Source organism: Aythya marila (assembly GCF_965140915.1).
Source record: "Aythya marila genome assembly, chromosome: 1".
NCBI classification, from domain to species: domain Eukaryota; kingdom Metazoa; phylum Chordata; class Aves; order Anseriformes; family Anatidae; genus Aythya; species Aythya marila.
In genome coordinates, this window is record NC_139042.1 from 163,242,422 (window position 1) to 163,258,806 (window position 16,385).

At 44.5% G+C, this 16,385-nt stretch overlaps 1 protein-coding gene across 1 annotated transcript; it reads left to right on the top strand.

Moving 5' to 3' along the window:
* The first annotated feature begins 10,550 nt into the window (after positions 1–10,550).
* Positions 10,551–14,756, top strand: APOLD1 (apolipoprotein L domain containing 1). The gene is given in 3 exon segments (XM_082761120.1): positions 10,551–10,590; positions 12,386–13,079; positions 13,081–14,756. Coding segments are annotated over 2 exon segments (738 nt in total). The 5' UTR covers positions 10,551–10,590; positions 12,386–12,390; the 3' UTR covers positions 13,130–14,756.
* The last annotated feature ends 1,629 nt before the right edge of the window (positions 14,757–16,385 follow it).

A 16,385-nucleotide genomic window follows, 5' to 3' on the forward strand; every position in this document is an offset into this window, starting at 1 on the left:
AAAATGCTGCTGCAGGGCTGTGGGTTGGGTGAACACACCAAGTCCCTGATAACCACAGGTGAGAACCCGTGGGCACCCAGCCCACTCAGAGCCACATCCCCGTGTCACAGGGCTGCCTCAGCCACCTCGCGCTGGCTTCCTCGAAGGCAGCTGGTCTCACACCACCGGCTGGTAAATGTTCCTCGGGTCTCACACACCCTGGGCCTCCCCTCCCAGCCTCTCCAGAGGGGAAGAGCCAGAGGCAGTGGTGGTCACCAGGTCTGCCAAGGAGAGGACAACTTCTTTCAGTTGCTAGTAGCAGCCGAGCCTATTAGCTCTCCCCCCATTACTCTAGATGCTTCAGAGCTGTCTTCTGAATCCATTTCAGCTCTCTTGAGTGTTGTGACCCAAGTTTTGGTAACACAACTGCTTGGAGATGAGCACGCGCTGCGTTTAGGCAGCCCTGTAGCCTCCGCAGAAAGACCCTTCATGGTCAGCTTTGTTCCTTTTTTACCCATAGCTTTGACACTTTTCACTTCCCTTCTTCCAGCAGCCAGTGTGCCACGGTACCCAAAGCCAAGAGCAAGCCCTCAGCTCTGCGCAGAGGCCGAGGAGATGCGCTGCGCCCTGCGCGGACAGGGTCCGGCCGGCGCCTTGCTCCTGGGACAGACGCCCACCGCCCGGGGAAGGCTCCTCTCCCCGGGCTGCTGGAGGGCAGGACCCGAGGCTGATGCTCCCTGCACTTTTCCAGGAGGCCACTGGGATGCAGAGTCTGCAAAGGAAAGGAGCAGCTCGGCGCCGACGTCCAGCCGCTGAAGCGCTTTTAGCTGCTGGCATCACGGCTCCTGCACAGCCAGGGGAGCTGCGTGGGGCTGGGCAAGCGGACATCAGAGAAGAGCTGGAGGAGGAGGGATACTTCTAGTGGGTTGTTTTGCCACCTTCCTTTTGAGCATGTGGAGGGTGTCTTACGTACAGTGCTCAGTTCTGGGACCCTGAAGGCATCCATGACTCTTGTTCCTTTTACCTGTGCAAGCAACATTCTTTCCTTCTTTATTGCTGGCATGTATTCAAATGAGAAATTCCTACAACAGATGTCCTATTCAGACAAAAATGAAATTTTATCCCAGAGGACACAGGAATTTTGTCCCTTTCTTTACACAGGAAACATTCCTTTTGGCCTACTGATGTCTTTTCTTTCCCAGTAAATGTAAAGAAAAGAATGCCGTGGCCTTGAAGGCTGAATCAGTATTCCTCACATCCAGCTGCCTAGAATCAGAAGCATGAAGTACATGCAGAAATGGAAAGTCTCACCCTTCAATCTTGATGGGGCCTGGAACAACAGAATTTAAAATCACAGCCTGACCAGTGCTACAAAAGCTATGCTGGGTCACAGGGTAGCCTCAGCAAGCAAATACTCACCTGAAATTGAGGCCACCTACATTCAACATTTGGTTCTGCCCGCGAGGCAAAGAGCAAACCACCAGCTTTCTCCTTACCTTTGTTTCCCTGCATGTCAAGAAGATTTGTGCAAAGAGGCACCTTCAAAGTTCATCGAGCTCTCTAGCTGAAGATTGCTGCAGAACAGCTAGGAAGTGTGAGCAGCTTGTAGCTTCACATTGATATCAGAAGTCCTACATTCACACTGATCCAATTTTTGAGTATACATCAGGAAATGCATCAGTCTCCATATGCTTCTCAGGTCCACTTCTAACCTGAAGAGCTGCTTCAGATGTGAAAAAGTTTTTCTAAAGCTCTGACAGTCAGTAAAAATATTGCCATCTGATCTATATAGTCACTCAATCTCTCTTGTGCTGCAAAAATAAAATAATACCCCCCCAAAAAATAATAGAGGGGAGCCCTAGGACACTTCAAGAGAAGTCAGCAAGTATAAATTTAACATTATGGATTTGGATTAAAATCTAACCTAAGCATCAAGGATTTGATTTGTTCCTAAAGGCAGAGTCCACAACCAGCCTAAAAAGGCAGCTTTGTCAAATTTGGCATCTTGATTCAAGGGAGTTCAGTGGAACCATCTCTGCTCCCAGAGATGTATAAATTCAGTAGCAGTGGCTTTACCACACCTTTCAAGAACATCTGGCATAGAGCACTGGTGACAGCCACCTTCAGTTGAAATTCTCTGCCCATAAGGTGCAGCTCAGATCACATCCTGTTTCCTAGACAAGCCATATCAGTTTATCTTCTATCAGCTCTCTTTGCAGACTTCCAACCTTACTGGTCCATGTGAGACATAGGAAGAAAGCTGAAGGGGAGAAGAGAGGAGGGGAGGAGACAGGAGAACAGAGAATAAATAAATACATAAATTTTCTGTTTTGTTTTGTTTTGTTTTGTTTTATTTTTATATTATACTATAAAATATAAAAAAAATTCTTATATATTATATCATATCACATCATATTGTATTATATTATAAATTTTCATATTTACATATTTATATTTTTATTTTTAATTATTTTATTTATTATGTATATTGTGTGTATTATATATACTATATAACATTACATTATATTTCAATTTTATTTTATTTTATTTTATTTTATTTTATTTTATTTTATTTTATTTTATTTTATTTTATTTTATTTTATTTTATTTTATATTTTCTCTGTTCTCTTTTCTGTTCTGTTTTGTTCTGTCCTCCCAAAGCTGTAACAGCAGACATGGATTACGGTTATACTTAGTGGACATCAACCTCACATTGCATTAGTGTTGGTATTCACTGAAACAAAAGCTTCTCTAAACATATAACTGCATCAGCATTTTAACTTGCCATATTTTCTGCAGAGCCCATCATCTCACTGTTCACCCCCTTTTTCCGGGTCATTTAGTAGCTCTGTTTAGTAGCACAAATCCTAGTGCAGACCCCTGCAGAACTCGCTGATAACCTTTCTCTATTTAGTTCTGTGCTTTTTCCATTCTTTTATTACTTACCTCTCCACGCTAGATTTTCCCATTTACCTTGCTGCTGATTATTTTTCTTTAGGGTCTTTTCAGTGAGGCTTTGTTAAAAGCCTTTGGAAACTCAAGCCAATCATGTCAACTAGGTCACCTTTCTCCACGTACCAGATGACCCCATCAAAAAAACCTTCATGATGTTTGTGAGGCAGGACTTCCTTTTGCAAACTGAAACTTTGCTGACTTTAATGAAAAGGCTGTATTTATCCACGAGGTTGTTCTGATCCTTGTTCTAGCTCTACCAGTGTGTCTGGCACAGACAGTAGGCTTACAGATCTGGAGTCTTGTGACCTGACTGGCTCTCTGGTAGGATTTTTGCTGCTACTGTGACAGATGGAAGAATTAGTATTAGTTTTGATTTGATTTTTATTTTTTTTAAAATAGCTGCTCTTCTAATCCCTTTTTGGCCAACTCAGTTATACTCTTATATGCAATCCACTATAGTTTATGTTTTTATCTGTATTCCTTGCTCAGACACTCCTGCAGCTTTTTGTATGATGCTTTCTTACCCTTAGCCCTCCATACTGTTATCAGTGCCAGTGCCAGCATCTTCTTTCCCTTTTTCCTGTCGTTTCCCCACCATGGTCACTTCATCCATCTCCACCCACCTGTGAGAACTTAATCCTCTGAGCTGTTCCTTTGAGCTTCTTTCTAACCTGCTCAAGGTTTGCAAAGTGTCTACCATATCTACCATATCTTCCTCTAGAGCAAGGACAATGGGAACTTCCATTTTCATTCTGAATGGACTTCAACAGGATCCAACTGGCCTCTCCAAACAAGAACCAAGAAGTACTATCTGATTTTTCAAAAGTTTACGTTTGATCAAATGCTACTAGAGAGGTATACCACCCCTCCAAATCTTTGTACCTCCCAGGATGATGGCATTTTTAGAAAGCCTTTTTTTAAATTGTATGTGTTTGCACACCAAGAGGTCACTCAAACATGCCCTGCCCTTATGGCTTCTGCTAATCTTGCAGGGTGTACCTGCGGATGCAGGGAAGTACACTCTTTCCCAGGTTTCCTTTCCTCCCTCCCGTGTTGTGATCATTTGTCCAGGGTGTCAGGAAACAGGACAAATCCTTCTGGGCCAAGAACACCTGCTGACCATCCCTGTGCTATTAACAAATGGCTTTGGGGACACTGGACAGCAGAGCGCTTGGGCACAGCACACATCTCAAACAAGAGCCTGGGAGAAATGCCAAGTGCCAGTCCCCATCACAGCCTGGCTTTGTAGCAGGGCACCTTCCCCTCTTCTGGAAACGCAGGCTCACGGGCTTTATGGGAGTGGTGACTTGCTCTTGCCAGATCTCCCAGTAACAGATTTGGTCCTTGGCTTCATGAACATAGCAGGATGTCCTTCATGCCATCCTAAACCCCCCTCTCTTCATAAATTTCCCTTCAGAGAACTTTATGTCACCAACAGCTACTCTGTCATCAGGCCTGGGGAGCATGTAATAATTTCTGATGCTGAGAAAGATACAAAAAGATCTGCCTGGCTTTCAGAAATGAAGTATTTCCCTTTCTTCCTCTGTCTAAGTACACTGGCAATAGGACTGAACATTTCTGATTATTGTTCCCAGTCCTCATGTGTTGCCGAGAGGAATCACCTCAGAGATATTTTATTTTGAGAACGGAAAATTGGAGATGTGGTGCATTACAAGCCAGTACACCTGCATAGGTAGTTTAGCTAGCTGCCATTCTCATCTCCACCTTCTCTGACCTACCTGTTCCTGTCCTGCCTGCCAGCAGGCAGCCGGTCCCTCAGCAGCAGGATTGGCAAGTCCTTGTTGGATGCACATCCAAGCATTCATTGGGTGCTATAGGTGCCCACTGGAGACTGTTTCTTACTAGGAGTCCTTCCCTATTATTTTGGATGAAACTCAAGCCCCAGAGAAATGCAACAGGGGAATCCTTCCCTTCCCAAGATGTGCTAGGGATCAGATTTCTACTTTGTTTTTCAGCCAGTTTTAGGTGTGTTGAGAAGAGCTGGAGTGGAAATGGCCAGTTCTCCCTGCAGGCTGTCAGCTTTTCATTGGGAAAGAACAGGGAATACTTAGTAAAAAATAGTTGTAACTAATCAAGCTACATGGAGCCCAGAGAAAGCCCCAAGTGCCCAAAGGCAGGAGAGTCCATACAGAAGGAGGGGAGTTCTGCTATCGATACTGTAACTGTGTGCAGTGCCCTTCCGTGTCCTTCTCCAGAAGGACCAATAGATATACACAGGAGTATATACAGGAGTATATATAATATATAGGAGTATAAAAAATACTGCACCTATTTTTTGACCTGTTTTTTAGTAATTTCTTTCAATGTAGAATGTACCCTGCAATTTGTTTTCTAATATTGCAATGAGGATCTTGTGCTTTTTACTTCTAGGAAGGAGTCAAGCCGACCTGTTTTTCAGTGCAGTTCTTATCCAGATTTGACTCTAAATGAAACTGTCTTAATCTGGCATCTATTCAACTCTGATATAACTTGAAAGTAAAAGTCTTACTTGGGGAAAAAGTAAAATAAAAATTGGAATTGTTCATTCTGTTCAGATTCAGTCTTTTAAATCTGAATCTTAGTCTCTCAGGACCTAGAAGAAATCATTAGGACTGTGATGCAATGATATTACAGGTTACACGTTTTCTTGGCATTCCCAGTTGTTGCTCAGAAAAGTCCTTTGTTCTTCTGTATGTGTTTGGCTTGTACAAATCCTCCACTATACTAGAAGATGTGACTAACAACTTGTCACTTGTGAGCATGAGGGGGGCCACGTGCCACACACCATGCAGTGCGTAATAACCAAAGCCATGGGTAGGGAAAAAGCAGAACTCTTCTTTCCCAAATTCCACACTGCTAGAACAAGGGTCACTCTATGAAACTGGTATGTTAGCTGAAAACAAACAAAACAAAATACTTTATCTCATGAGTAACCAAGAACTTCTGGGCTTTGCTGTCACAGCAGTTGGTAGAGGCAGCTGGCATCAGCAGGGTCAAAAGGTACGGGGTAAATCTGTAGGCAAGAAGGCCCTTATCATCAAGGGAATGGTGAGGGATGTAGCACTGCACCCCTAGCCCAGGCCAGGTAGCACTGCACCCCTAGCCCAGGTGCTGGTGGGGTGCACAAGGAAGGCACTGCAGAGAGATGAGACTCCCACAAGCTGACAGAACAGCATTTTCTACTGGTGCTGTAGGACTCCAGGTGATGGGTTACAAGGACCATCTTTGGCCAAGAGTTCTCTCTGTGGGATGAGGCATTCAAAACTGGAGCATAAACCTAACAAACCTTGGGGACATTGAATGAGGTGGGAGAGGGATAAGGAATTGCGTGAACTGCTGGTCGATCTCCCAGCTGACACTACAGAAACATGACAGATACACAAAGGCCTAAAAGTCAAGGAGGAGTTAAAAACTGTTTCCTTGAACTTCAGGCAGGGATGTGTCTCACCTAATTTCAGTGCTCTTCAGAAGTTTGCACCCAGCCCATTAATTCATATATTGAGGCTCTCTCTAGAGCAAGGAAGAACAACAGCCTTTTCCAAAGGCTGGTTCAGCACATCTCTTTCAGGCACCCGCTCTGTAATAAGTGACTTAAATTCTGGAGGTACCTGCCCATAGAGAGAGCCTAGGCAACTGTCCTTAGATAAATTGTTGATAGCTAAAGTTAGGTGAAACAAATCTTGCCTTTATGAGTAAAGGCTGGAACAGCAGCTTGTCCACCCATAGCGGGCTTTACAGGTATTTGATCAACCAGATTACCCTGTAACAGGTAAAAGATCACTGTAAGGGTAGGAAGAGGTGCTGACTTCCCATAAAACTTTAATTTTCTCTGGTAGAAAGCAGAAAGTACTGTAGTTTTTTTTTTTTTTCATAAACATGCTCACTGACGAAGGAAATAGGTTGAGACAAATTCATTCTGAATTTAATCAGTATAATTAATTTCATTATTTTGTTTTCATCATAATGTATTTTCATACAGAATGGTTCCTGCTTAATCTTAAACCTAGTAGTAAAACTTTAATATGAAAGTAAACAAAACAACAACATCTGCCAAGTCTTGGAAGTGTTTAAAAACCCTGCAAAACAATGAGAGGAGACCAGAAGATTTTAGAGGAGTCTAGGATTTTGTTTTTCATCACAATGCAAACTGCTTGACTTTTCATTGATCTTCAAATGTAGCATCAGTTTCTTTATGAACTGTGGATAAAATCTTTGATGATGAAGGAATGAAACTCTGACACATGACTGTGACCATCTCAGCACAAGTCCAATCCCCCTTTCTGAAATTCCAGTTTTTGAAGCTGAAGGACAGCACCAGACATATTATCAAGTCATCGTAATTGGTAAAACTGGAATGGAATTAACATGCAGACCTACAGTGCAGCCTCCATCTAAAATAATTCCACTTCCAATAACTGTATTTGATAGCTAGTTCTCTTATCTAAGTTATTTCTCAATTAAATCCCTGTGTATTGTTACGAATATTGAGTTATCTCTCTCAAGTAGCTGCAAAAGTTGTGCAATGCACTGCTGGTTAACCTGAAAGATGCAAGAGAAGAACTCTCCTTTCTACTAAAAGAGAGAGAGGGAGAGAAAAAAAGAGAAAACTTCTAACCCTGGGACCCAGCAGTTAAGGTCAAAAGCACCAAACATGACAAAAAATGCCTGTTAAAAAGATGGCATTTAAATGTGAATGCACTTTATATCAAAATAGTATTAATAAAGGAAGTGCATCTATGAAACTCCACCATCAATTGCTACACTGCAGTAGATCAAAACAGTTTCACTCTGCTCTACATCCCTTCTGCCGGGGAGATCGAGAGCAGAAAGTCCAGTCACTTCTGCCAAAATCCACTGGAAGGAAGAGAGCTGAGGCCATAAAACATCCTTCCTTCCTCTTGCTTGTCATCTGTTCTCTCAAAATGCCTTCAGGGCAGATTTTGCATGGGTCTGGCTTCTGCACATTTCAGGAGGATGAGGCTAGATGGGAAAGGGTGGAGCAGAGGGATGATTTTTGGCCAGTGTAATCGTGAAACGCCTGCTGTACCTCTTCCACCCTCAAGCACCAGCTCTTCATGAGCCAAGAATGAAGAGACTGCAGCAGCAGCAGCAGCGGGGCTTGGATGAACACATACAGCCAGCAGGATCTCTGGGCCTCCACTAGCTTGCAGGACTGCCCAGGGAGGGTCGGACATGACCCAACAGTCTTGAGGTCTCTGGCAGCTGGTTCAGTCAGCGTCCCTGGGACCTGCCTGGTGACTCAGCAGATGTGCTCACATCTGGGCAGGTGTACTAATGGCACTGAAAGCCTTTCACTCCCTGGGAGGTGTTCAGAGATGTTCCTTGATGGTTCTGCTCCCACTCCTGCCAGTTTACCTTCACTGGTGTGTTCTCTGTGGGAGTGAAGACCAATGCTCACAGCAAAGCGATGCTTGTAAGGGTATGAACAGGAACAGAAACAGACCACAGCATATTGCTGTTGGAAGACTCCATAGGAAATGAAGTTTCTTATTTGAATTTACATTTCCTTTTAAAAATCACGTTGATATTATTTGTAGCACTTAATGGGAATCCCTTGTTTTCTGCAATATTTTCTTATTCTTCCCTTCCCTTCCCTTCCCTTCCCTTCCCTTCCCTTCCCTTCCCTTCCCTTCCCTTCCCTTCCCTTCCCTTCCCTTCCCTTCCCTTCCCTTCCCTTCCCTTCCCTTCCCTTCCCTTCCCTTCCCTTCCCTTCCCTTCCCTTCCCTTCTTTTTTCTCATCCTCCTTGTCTTCCTCCTCCTCCTCCTCCTCCTCCTCATTGTCATTGTTGTCATCACTGTCATCATCCTCTCCTCTCCTCTCCTCTCCTCTCCTCTCCTCTCCTCTCCTCTCCTCTCCTCTCCTCTCCTCTCCTCTCCTCTCCTCTCCTCTCCTCTCCTCTCCTCTCCTCTCCTCTCCTCTCCTCTCCTCTCCTCTCCTCTCCTCTCCTCTCCTCTCCTCTCTTATCAAAACTCGCTGTTCCAACAAAAATATCTATGCCAAGACGAGTCACAATGCAGGTGCAATTACATCAAGAAAGCTTTTTCTGTTGGGAATGTGTGAAAGAACTCTCATGTCTATCAACTGCAAACCTTTGCCAAAGCAGACGGGCTCCAATTCAAGCATATTTTTGCTAAAACAAAAGGAAAGGCTAAGGCACAATTTCCCTCAGTGTCAAAAGTCATCTTCCTGTTAACATATAATACGTACAAAGTGTAACAGACCAAGATTGCTTATTTAAGCATCTTCAAAACAATGTTTTCTCTTTCCATTCTGTGACAGGTTGTAGAAGCTTTTTAACGCTATTGATTTTTTTAGTTCATGTCCAGTTTCATCCGCCCATGACAAAATACTTGACATACTGTTTCATGGTCAGATGTTCTAAAACCAAGCTGCACTGAAATGAGCAACCCCAGCTTTCTCCTCTCCCTGCCTGCTCTTTCACAGTCTTTGTCCCTTCTCTGGGTCAGCTGCAGCAACTGTGTGGCTACACACTTCACAGATTCAACAGTAAAGACTTGCCACTCAGTAAAAATTATGTGGCTTTCAAATTAGCCATGCCTGGGGGACCCTGAGGCAGAATGAGAGGCAAGCAGTCCTGAAGGAACCACCAAGCAAGAAAGTACATTTGCTGTCTTCCAGCACAGCTGCTTGAAACGGATGCCCCTGGCACTGCAGGCCCTGTGTAAAGAGGGACATGCACCACTCTGGTCTGAGGTGAACTGCACCACTTAGTGCCACCAAAAAGTCATTTCCTTTTCCTGTCTTTAATTCAAGCTGGCCCTGGCTCAGTGTGAAAGGCAGCACCAGAAGTGTCACTCAGACTGTTCCTCCCCAACACCTTGACAATCTCCTCCTTCTGGCCACATCAGTAGGTGGGCACGGCTGCCAGGCAATAGCAGGCAGCAAAGGAGGAGATCCCAGTGACCCCTTCTTTCTGGTCATCAACTGCTGGGCATGCAGTTTAGGAAAATAAGAGTGCCCATGGCTGAGAAACAGAGCAACAGTTTTGTCTACTGAGAAGGGGCAGGGATGTGAATCCAGAGCCATCACCTTGCCACTTGCTGTTTCCCTTACATGGGCTGAGCACCGCTCCAGCTCTCACGCAGCACTGCTGCATTCCAGCCAGTCACAAGCACCATCATCCCAAAGAGACGGGATTTTAAAAGTACACTGGCCTTGAATGAAGTAGCTGAATGGCTGATGCTCTAGATGTGGAGTGGGGGGAAACTTCAGTCATCAAGTAATTGGCGGCTCCAGCATAGAGTAAAGTCAGTTGCTATTTCAGGGAAAGGAAAGGCAACTGCTCCCTGGGGGGAATGACTGCACTAGCTCAGAACCAGGAATAGGCCGAGATTTTTTTCATTATTATTTTTTTCCCCCCTACACTGCAGGAAAAGCGAACACACAATGTTCATTCGCAGGGATCGCTTCCTGAACATGATGTGTGCTCGCTGTCCCTCAGGTCACTTTCCAGTGTGTCACATCCTTCTGCACAAGGGAGAGCAGGAAATGGCAAACTCCCAGTATGAGGCAAAGCATTCCCATTGCAGCAATTGGTCCACAGGAGCTATAAATTGGTCTCCTCCAGAAACAGACCAAAATTTGTCTGTTGGGAGGTCAGCTGGAAACTAAAGGTAAGTTTGAACCAGTATTTCACTGGAATCTGTTTGAGACCTGCATTAGGAAAGCATGTGCATTTTAGAAACTGATTTGGGACTATTATGCACAGTATTTAATAATATTTCTAAAGCTAATATTTATTAATAATTTATTATTAAACTGTATTTATAATTTCTTAATAACAGTAAATTAATTAAAAAAAATATTGTTGGGGAGATTTTCCCCTAAAAACAGGAGATGTCTTGGTTTTCTTTTATGCTGGTATAAATCAGTGTAATCAAAAGAAATGTTTCACTGTACAGCTGAGGCTATATATTGAATGACTGTTCTACTAACTGTGCAGTTAGATGGCTACTGGTATTACTAGAGTGTTCTCAGAGAGAAAATCTGCAGAACAAGTTGTTAAGATGCTACAGGAATTGATATAGTTAATGATCACGATATTGATCTGTTGCTAAGTCATTGATGATGTGCTCATTGCTCATTTTGACACCAGTATTTATTTAGCTTAGTGTTAGTCCTTCTCCCTTCAGCTTCATCTCTGATTATAGCCATATTAAAAAATGCCTCCAGCTAAGAAAAGCACAAGTGGCTCAAATAGCTTGATGATACCAAGGGCCTCAGAGAGAATGGGATGTTGTTCTGACAGTCACAGGAGACAGGGGAGGCCCTAAAGGATTCTGTGTGAGAAGGATTAGGACAAGCAGTAGGGAAAATAAAATAGTAATAATAATAATAAAAAGCAACAAGAATAATTTATTTACATACTTCAGGATGGAAAGACTCTTTGGTAGGTGGTTTCTTCCTTCTGGAAGACAGGGAGTCTGCAGAATGAAAGCCCCAGGGTGTGGGAAAGGAATTTGCAGGTGGCTCCCTGCTGTTTCACACATCACTTGAGCAAGGTTGAGATAACGTAAATTGGCTACAGTGTTAAAGATGAGCTTTGGGCAGTGGCCAGTTGCTGGCTGGCTCGAGGCACATGTCTGAGGGTCTCTAACCAATTGTATGACAAATTCGGGTGCATGGAGAGCATGTGGGGCTATGGGGACAGTATATGTGAAAAAGTGAATAAGGGTAATAAGTGAAAAAAGGTAATAAGTGAAAAAGGGTAATAAACGTCTCCTGTTCAAGAGCCATCAGGAGACCGTGTCTTGCATCCCTTCACCAGGGGACCTAGTCATAGTGTACCAGTGTGAGGGGCCAGGACCCTCCAGTTCACAGTACAGAATACTTAGAAAAGATGGCTGCATTAATGAACAGCTTTGCTTAGCTGGTCCTGAAACGGGGTTTTTCTGCTACTGAGATCTCCTCAGAGTCTGTCCTTTCTTGTGATGGATGCCCTTTAATATTGCAAATCCTCTGAATTCCATGGTGGGGACAATACCTATTAGTTCTGGCAGCATTGGACACCAAGTCACTTAATCTTAAGGAAATTTTTGTTCCCAGGGTAGGAAGAGATATTTTGTGTGCTCACAGAAACAAGAACAGTACCTCAGATGCCAGTCCTTAAGATATTTTAGTCTTCTCAAGGATCAAGAAAAACATTTAAAAATTCCTCTGTCTGAAAGTTGGAATACGGTAATTAAACATACACGTGTGTACGTGTGTGCGTGCGTGTGTGTACGTGTGTGCGTGCGTGTATGTACGTGAGTGTGTGCGTGCGTGCGGACAGCCAACCTTTCAAGTAGCCGGGAGAAACTAGAAAATTGGCTGGGTGCCATCCCTGAAATGGAAGTCCGGGCTGAGCATGTCTTTTTTTTTTTTTTTTTTCCTGTAAATCCCAACTTAACTTTTTCTGTTTCTGGACAGAGGCCATGGAGAGGAACGGTGCTGCCCTTCCCCAGACAGTGGACCCCACGCACCACTTCCATATAGCACTGCTGGATCAGAGACGAAGGCTGCGTGGTCAAATTGCTCACCTCCACAAGGCAGCTCGTAAAATAAACAAGCTCCGCAAAAGGTCCCTGATTGCCAACATCAGCGGGAGCTCGCTGACTGCCGCGGGAGCAGTCACGGCCATCGTGGGGCTGTCCCTGAGCCCAGCTACACTGGGAGCCTCCCTCCTGGCATCAGCTGTGGGTTTGGGCCTAGCCACTGCTGGGGGGGCTGTCAATATCACCTCTGATCTCTCCTTGGTGCTCTGCAATTCCCGGGAGGTGAGAAAGGTGCAGGAAATTGCAACGACTTGTCGGAAACAGATGAGGGAAATCCTCGGCTGCCTGGAATTCCTCCGCCGGGGGCAGGGCCCAGGGGACCCCGCACTGCTCCAGTCAGAGAAGAGGGCCTCCATTTCGCTGTACAACTCCGTCTGCTTCTTGGTCTTCTGCGGCTCCCACAGCTTCCTTGTGCCAGAATATACAAAGGAGGTTACGAAAGTAAGCCAGGCCGTGCTGAAGGCCAAAATCCAGAAGCTGGCTGCCAACCTTGAGACCTGTACCAGGGCAATGGATGAAGTCTGTGAACTCCTTGAGTCCAGGACACAGCTTTCCCCACGGATGAGGAAACAGCCTGGGTGCTAAAACCACCACCAAGACCCCAAGACCATCCATCTGAAAGAGTTTGCCCCATAATTAAACCAAGTTATGATGGACACATGGAGTCTGATCACAGGGGAAGGTGGCCATTCCTCGGTCCTGTTTCCCCAGCCACCTAACTCTGCCTTCCCATGGCAGCAGAAAGGAGCTGGTCAGTAGACCCATGAAATCCCTGCAGTTTTGGTGCTGACTGACCCTCGGTTGTAAATAACTCACAAATCTATGAACAGTGAGGGGGCTGGGATACCCTCAAAGAGCCAGCAGCCACCAGTTTCCAGTAGATTACAGTCCCATTACCAAGGTACATCTGGAAAGGTTGTTGAAGCAAGCAGCCCCAGATATGATAGACTGTATGGATGGCTCTTCATCCCAGGGTGAAAATATATAGTGGCCAGAAACTGTTGTCTGTTTTAAAGAAACCTTTCCTGGCTGAGAACTGTGATATTTGTATTCTATTTATTTAAAGAGGAAAATTTTAGGGTTTTGATATTGTATTTATTTTTTTTTTAAAAGGAGATCTCTGCTCCAAAGTGATACAGCAGTTCTGAGAGGCAAAGCAAGTCTGTGGCATGTGAGAGCAAGTTACATGATCTTTGTCTGTGAAGGAGGGCAAACCCCTATAGGAAATGGAAAGCATGGCCTGAAAGATGGTAGTTACAAAGTATGGGGAACTATGGTTAATCAGAGACAGATCTTAGGAACCAAAATAGGGAGGAAGATTGGTCAGTGACCCTGGGACCAGAGACTGCCTTGGGGGACTCTTGGGGAGAAAAGTAAGTGTACCTTTTGGAGCAGGGAGGGAAGAGCAGGCTTGTGTTACTGGTCTGAGCTGGAGCCTAGCACTGATGCGAGCACATCTGAGAGATGGAGGTGTCACTCTCTGTGCAGTCAAACAGCCTGTGAAACCCACAGTGACTTGTCTGGGAAGGGAGGAGGCAGTGCCTGCGGAGAACTATACTTACTCTTAGCAGTGCTTCCAATGGAAGGCTTCACATTGACAATACATACACAGGTACTAATAATCAAGAGGGGTGCAGAGGAGAAGGATGATTCAGTGGTCAGAGCCCTTAGGAAGCAGGAGGAATGACTTGGGATCCAGTTTCCAGTGACTGTTCTGCTAAGTACGTACCTAGTGATTTTCAGCCCCTCAGTGCCTCAATTCCCTGTGTAAAAATGGGGATAGTAGCACTTCCCTACCTCACAAGGGTGTTTCTGGGACAAATATCGCAAAGCGCTCAAGTGCAGTGATGATGGGGATCATGTCAGTACCTGGCAGAGGTACATGGAAGACACCCCGGAAGCTAGCTTGAGACAGATAGAGGACTTAACACAGCGACAATTCCACCTCCACAGGTAGACCCCAATCCGCAGGGGAACTTCCTGCAGAAACATGAATCAAAATTATCAGAAGAGCTAATCTGTAATTCTGTAGCACCAAGAAAATCGTGGGAAGGGAAACACTCAATCTCACAAATTTTGACTACTTTTCCTTACCTTGTCTTTCTCTCATGACTCCCACTTTTGTTTTGGCACATAAAACAAAAGCTTTGGTCCCACAGAATGTGACTCAGATTTCTGTAATGCCCATGTCTGTTTGCCATAAATGAACAAGTACATTGTTAGTTTGATTAAATGAATATGAAGAACTTTTGTGTCAGTGTCTCTCTGCACACCTGCATGTGATCACATTCCTGCCTCTTGCCTCACCCCACAGCTCCAGACACTGTATGAGCAGCTGGATGTGCTCAGAAGGGGAGAATGAAAAGTGAGGTCATTGACTCCATGATACCCAGCTGGCGTTCACGTATGAATGTCTGCATTTATATCTGTGTGACTGCATATCCTGGCGTGCACATGAGCCCATGTACCCTGTGCATGCTGGTCTCTGACATGCAGATGCTGCGAGATGCGTACATGTGAGCATATAAGTGTGTTTTCAGAGTGTGAACTGCATGCTGTGCAAAGACAGGCATGGTGTGGAATTTTTCTTAGTGCTCCAGCATGTCACCAGAGAGCTCCATACCATAAACACCAGGTTCTTTTGAGACAGCTGCTTTCGTCATCACAGACAAAATTATATAACTCATTTCTTCTTTTACGCTCTCCCCAGTTTTTCTGGCAATGCATCTTTTGTGTTCATGTCCCACCACAGGGAACAACATAGGAACAACAACACAAATCTGAATAGACAGATCTAAAAAAAAGATCTGAATTTGATAGCTCAGAGTTTCTTTAGTGCTGGTTTGTTTAACACAGTCCTGCACTGCAATCACAGCCACCTCTTCAGTAGCTGAGGACAAATCAGAGATACTTTTACTTCCATTCTTAGCTACACAAGCAAAAAATATTTCTTTTTTCTTTTTTTTTTTGGGGGGGGGGGGGGGGAGGGGAGGGAAGGCTGGGCAGGGTTGGGGTGGAGCACATACCCCAGTATTGGCTTAGTTGCAATATTTTGACTCCCTTAGAGTCAAAAGCAACATTTAGGGGAGCTGTCTTATCTCAGCAGCTTTTTTTAATAGTAGTTATGCTATTAGTCCTTCAAATTTGTAGATGTGTTTGTTGGCTGAACTCTTCCTTCAGCAGCTGGGAAGTGGGGGAGAGAAGTGTGTATGTGTGAGCTGATGAATAGCCTGGGTTGGTAGCTGTGAATCCTGGCCTCCTCATGCCATCCTTACTCCCCTTTTGCTGAAACTGCTTCAGGGAGGATTGATTCGGTGATGAGGTAGGAATGCAATTATCATTTTACCACGAAATCCCATAGTACGTTCTGAAAGCATAATAAAAAGTATAAATGACAGAGGAGTCTGAATAAAGTCAGGAAGCGAGGATATTCTAATAGCCTCCCTGTGCGTCCCAATGAGTGGACTGGACCATTTAGCATTAACTATCACCCACTATACACATCTTGTCTTATTATGCATCGCTTCTGAAACAGTTGCTATTATACCTGTACTAATGGGAGGCTGTACACAAGGAAATCACCTAAACTGGAACTTACCAGAATAGCTAACGAATTGCTCCCCTTGCCCCCACAAAAACAGCACCTATCATGTTATCTGAGCAGTAAACTCAACAAAGAATCAGAAACAGTGACTTCCATCACATCCCTGACTCCATTTCCCAAGGCGTCCCAGTGACCCTCACAGGGGTTCATGTCTGCGTACTGTCCAGGCCTACACTTCAGATACAGCAAGCTTATAGCTCAAACCCTTATAATTTTATTTTTTTTTTTTTAACATATTTTCATAGCTAGCATTTACATCAGGTGCTGTGGT